The 4,531-nt window shown below is 35.6% G+C and overlaps 1 protein-coding gene across 2 annotated transcripts in view; it reads right to left on the reverse strand.

Moving 5' to 3' along the window:
• Window positions 1-680: 680 nt before the first annotated feature.
• The window catches only part of LOC129577066 (cullin-4B), a 5,749-nt gene continuing 1,898 nt past the window's right edge, over window positions 681-4,531 (reverse strand). The window contains exons 2-9 of one of the 2 annotated variants that reach the window (XM_055463525.1): window positions 4,097-4,460; window positions 3,675-4,010; window positions 3,367-3,553; window positions 3,081-3,273; window positions 2,333-2,967; window positions 2,094-2,264; window positions 1,777-1,929; window positions 681-1,650 (exon numbers count right to left, since the gene is read on the reverse strand). In XM_055463525.1, coding sequence (XP_055319500.1) covers window positions 1,555-1,650; window positions 1,777-1,929; window positions 2,094-2,264; window positions 2,333-2,967; window positions 3,081-3,273; window positions 3,367-3,553; window positions 3,675-4,010; window positions 4,097-4,460 — 2,135 coding nt within the window. In that variant the 3' untranslated portion in view covers window positions 681-1,554. Of the gene's footprint in view, window positions 1,930-2,093; window positions 2,265-2,332; window positions 2,968-3,080; window positions 3,274-3,366; window positions 3,554-3,674; window positions 4,011-4,096; window positions 4,461-4,531 lie in introns of both variants that reach the window. The other variant, XM_055463524.1, reaches the window with a different exon arrangement.

A 4,531-nucleotide genomic window follows, 5' to 3' on the forward strand; every position in this document is an offset into this window, starting at 1 on the left:
AACGAAGATGGAGGTTGATGCACCAAATAAAGCCTAGTTAATCACGAAATCTACCTCAAATTAACAACAACACCGCACAATTAGCAAGAATTTTCTTCTGAAATGAGCTAATCTCCGTTGTTTTTTTTTTTCAAACAGTAACCAACAAAATATACAGGAATTTTTTATTCATTGTTAAAGGAACGATTTTATGTCTGACAATATAATATTTGAGAAATATTTAAAAAATATATACATTTTATGCTTGTTCCTAGATAATAGAAGTAGGATTAAAGCTCTGTGATTATTTAACTGTTTCGATTTTTTTAAATTTGCAATAAACAAAGCACTACATCAAAATGGGTTTTGTTTCATAATTGGACTGCGTCTTTCATGTTCCTTCTGAAGATTCTTTTTCTGTTCTTATTCTTTCTTGCACACACGCGTGTAGTGTGAGAGACAGAGTTGTCACAATTTCTGTTATTTCTTCTTCAATTTTTTTGGAAGTATGCACCATTGAGCAAGTACCTACCATTGAGCTATGCAGTTAAATATCGCCCAACCCCTTAAGCAGATCCGAAGTGGACATAAGTATAGTTTCATTTCGGCACATGTAGGTGAAATTCTCATAACTCTCGCCTATCTCATCTAGAATTTTTTCATTAAAATCTCCAAAAAAAATACGAAAGAAAAACGACCAATTTCTTAAAATTCATTTTATTGGCTACATCTTAAAAACTATCGTTTCCTCATCCGAGACAACTTAATTCACTATTAATGTTCGTTTTAAATTGTACAATGAGGAATAGTTTGTTTTTTTGTGTGTGTGTTTTTTCTGTTTTGTTAAATGTTCGAAAAAAAAGATAAGAAGATGCGCAATGTTCATGGTAGAAATTGGTTGCTTAGCTTAACAACGTGTGTACTCCCAATGTACTTCCTCATATTGCCTTATAAATCATGTTTTCTTTTACGTTAAATAATAAATATTTTGTTTTGTTTTAAAAGAAAAAGTTATTTATTTTACACTGGTTTACTGATGGAAAATCACTGATTTTTCTTCTATTGAGCACGAATTCAACGATCATTATATGATATATTGTGAACGACAATTTAAGTGCTATCTGTCCCTATTGTATTCTGAGTTCGTGCAACCAAATTTCGGTGTCGCTTTGTATGATTCCAATTTCATCCAATTTCTTTGTTCTTCTTATGTCGTTTGTCTCTAGAGAAAAAAAAATAACTTCCAAAAATAAATGCCAAAAACCGCTTATTTTTATAATGACGTCAAATGTGTCACACGGAAAAAAACACTCAATGTCTTTTTGTTTTGTTTTTGCTCGAATCGACGTATCGCAGTACGAACGAGAGTTGAGAAAAATAGACGGCTTTTGGGTAACTTCAATTTTATTTGCTAGCAATTTGAAATTGAAATGGAACTCGTAAACCTTCCTTTTTGACTTGGATCAATATTTTTTTAGTATTGTATTATCAAAACGATTTGTTGTTGTGTATTTGTGTGTAAACATCGGTAAATATTCTATTGTTAGATAGTCAGTGATGCTTATAATCGAATGTTTAGGCAACATAATTGTATTGATTTTGATTATCCTTATCTCGTTCCATGTAGTCGCGATCGATCAGCGATTCGATGCGCTTCTTCAGATCGGCCGGCTGTGAAGGGAATACAAACAATTCGATTAGCGAATAATTTGCAAAGCAATTGATCAAGGCATTGAGACAGATGGATGAGATGAATTTAATAGAATTAATGAAATCATTTTTATCGTTATTACTTACTTTGACTGGGAACGTCAATTGTTTGTACAGTTCGCTTATAAGAAGATTGTGGCTCAATGTCTTTCGCATTTTCATGATACGAACGATAGCTGCATCAATTTGATATTGACGATCTTGATAGACACGCTCTTCGGTCGCCTTTTGCTCTTCCGTCTGGAAAAAAGGGAGAAAATCAATCGAATTTTTCAAGTTCAATTCAAGTGATGGTATTCAATCAAATGATAAAATCATTAAGAAAGACAGAGAGAAGAGGAATGATTGAAAAAATCAAAATCCAAAGGAAAAGACCAAACGCAAACCCAATCAGCAAAACTTACGGTTTCTTTCATTTGAATTTGATTGATTTTAATACGGAATAATTTGTTTGTGAATTCGTTGTTAAACAGGAACTTGTCTTTGTCATCAACTTCACGACCGCGTGGGATTTTTGTGATAACACGAGCCTTTCCACAGGCCAATGACTGAAGCGTTCGCCGTAATTCACCGTCCTAAAAGAGATAAAATCGAAAATTGCATTCCAATCGAATTGAAGATGGAAACATTTTCTGTTTCTTACCTCAATGTTACATGCAGCCTTAACTTCCTCGAATGTGAGTGTATCATTGTCGTTGAAGAGCAACAGAACGAGCGCTTGGAACAGTGAAACCTGTAGATCTTTTGGCCCTTGATCGAATGTGGCTTTCAGTACACAGTGGCCGAGCGTTGGTTGCCACTGTAGCTTACGGCCTGTATGCTTTTGTAGGTAGAATTTATTGAAAACGGATTGGAGCTCTAGTAATTGGGTTGGCATCGTGACCTCCATCACTGGGTAGCTGGGCCAATAGCCCATCGTTAGAATATTTACAGTTAAATCAATTGATGTGTATTCACGCTCTAAATTGGCGCAATGTTGCCTAAATGCTATGTTAATATCTTTGCTCAGTTCCATATCTTTGAACATTCCCTCCAATTTTGATGTGAATCCACCGCCGCATTCCTGTTTTAATTTTGACAGCATGCTCTTTTCCGCATCCACCGATGCCGATTTGCCCACCAATAGTCGCTTCGCTAAATCTTTCTTATAGAACGCCTCGAACACATCTTTGCCGTGAATAAATCGGAACAATACCATAATCTTATCCAAAATTTGTTCCAATTCTTCTTCAGTCGCCTCCTTATTTCCCGATCGCAATTTCATATCGACATATTTAGCTGAGGATTGAGAAGAAACCATGAAATCAAAATGGGAAAACACAATTGGTTTGAATTGGAATATCATTTAAAAACAATTAAGTCAAAAAAATCTCGACTTTCAATACACCTACCTATTAATTCAGCCGGTTTGTTTGATCGCTGATTCACGAAGAATTCGAACGCTTCACGCAACGAATTCACGTATTTATCATTGTGTTCAAAACAATTGCGCACGATATTGTCTAATTTATCTTTGAAATCGAGTAAATCTTGAACCATGCTCTTATCCTTCTCCGGATCGATGACGATCGTACGACCCTTTTTCTGTTGTAAAACCATTTAGAGACTCAATTAGTTCCATTTCAAAGAGAGTATAGAATCGAAAATGGAAATTTAGTCTGTTTCTATCGTAATTACCTTGACAAATGTATTAAAATTGATGCAGAGTTCCACTAAACCGTTTTTAACCCGGCTAAATAACGAGTACAGCAACGATAAGTCGGCGAGACGATTCTCTTCCAGCAAATTTTCTAAGCCTTTGTGCAAAATTCCGGTTAAGTGCTCGGACAATAGCTGTTTCTCCACTGTATAAATCAATTGATGCCTAAAATTCAACAGAAATGTGTACGTTTAGTCAAAAATTTGAGAAAAAATGACAGAGATTCATCATCACGAAACACATAGTTTGTATCGCGATAGAAAAAAATGTTTGTCTAATCACATACTTTGTGACTGGATCAAGATAATGTAGCAATCGTTCATTTTCTTCAGCCAAACGTTTATCGACATGCTGTAAATAGTCGGGCACTTCAAGTTCTTGCATTTTCTTTTGTCCTTCTGCTTGATATAAATTCTTTGTGGCGATCAAGAAATTGTTTTCGAATGCATCCTGATAAATTTGTAAATCAGACAGCATTCGCAAAAGGCTTTTAAGAAGTGTTCGATCGACCGCATCACTGTTACGCTCCTTTTCGATCAGCATCAACAGACCATCGACGGTTCGTTTCTGTACGGTGCTATTCATCGCAATATGACTACGGAACAGATCTAATCCCATATCCCTGTAAGAAATGGCAACGAAACAAAATGAACGATCAATTAGTGTTGAAACATAAATAAAAAGCGAGAAAAAGAGATTAGTTCTCACCATATTGAGTGGACTGTTGGATTTTGTAACACGTAAGTTCGATCTAAATAGAGGAAAATGCTTCGAATCATGATCATTTGTTGACAATGCGATTGCCAGCATTCATCCATTTTCTTCAGATAGACCAATTTGTCATTTGTATCGGCGAAAAAGGTTTTGATGTTCAACTTCACGTGCGACTCGGTCAAGGCAGTCAATTTTGTGTACAGTTGTGAGTCCATTTTATGGCTACACATATTTTCCACAGCCTGATACAATTCTTCCAACGAATATTCGATCGATTTCGATGTTTGAATTGCGACAACAGCCTTTTGCAATTTCTCCCATGTTTTCTCCTGGTAATTATCGGGTAGCGTCGGTTTAACTGTATAAAACAGACACGAATAAAAGAGAGAGAGAGAGAGAGAGAGAGAGAGAGAGAGAGAGAGAGAGAGA

The sequence above is a fragment of the Sitodiplosis mosellana genome, unplaced genomic scaffold (genome assembly GCF_009176505.1).
Source record: "Sitodiplosis mosellana isolate CC-2019 unplaced genomic scaffold, AAFC_SMos_1.0 Smas_scaffold_6197, whole genome shotgun sequence".
Lineage (NCBI taxonomy): Eukaryota > Metazoa > Arthropoda > Insecta > Diptera > Cecidomyiidae > Sitodiplosis > Sitodiplosis mosellana.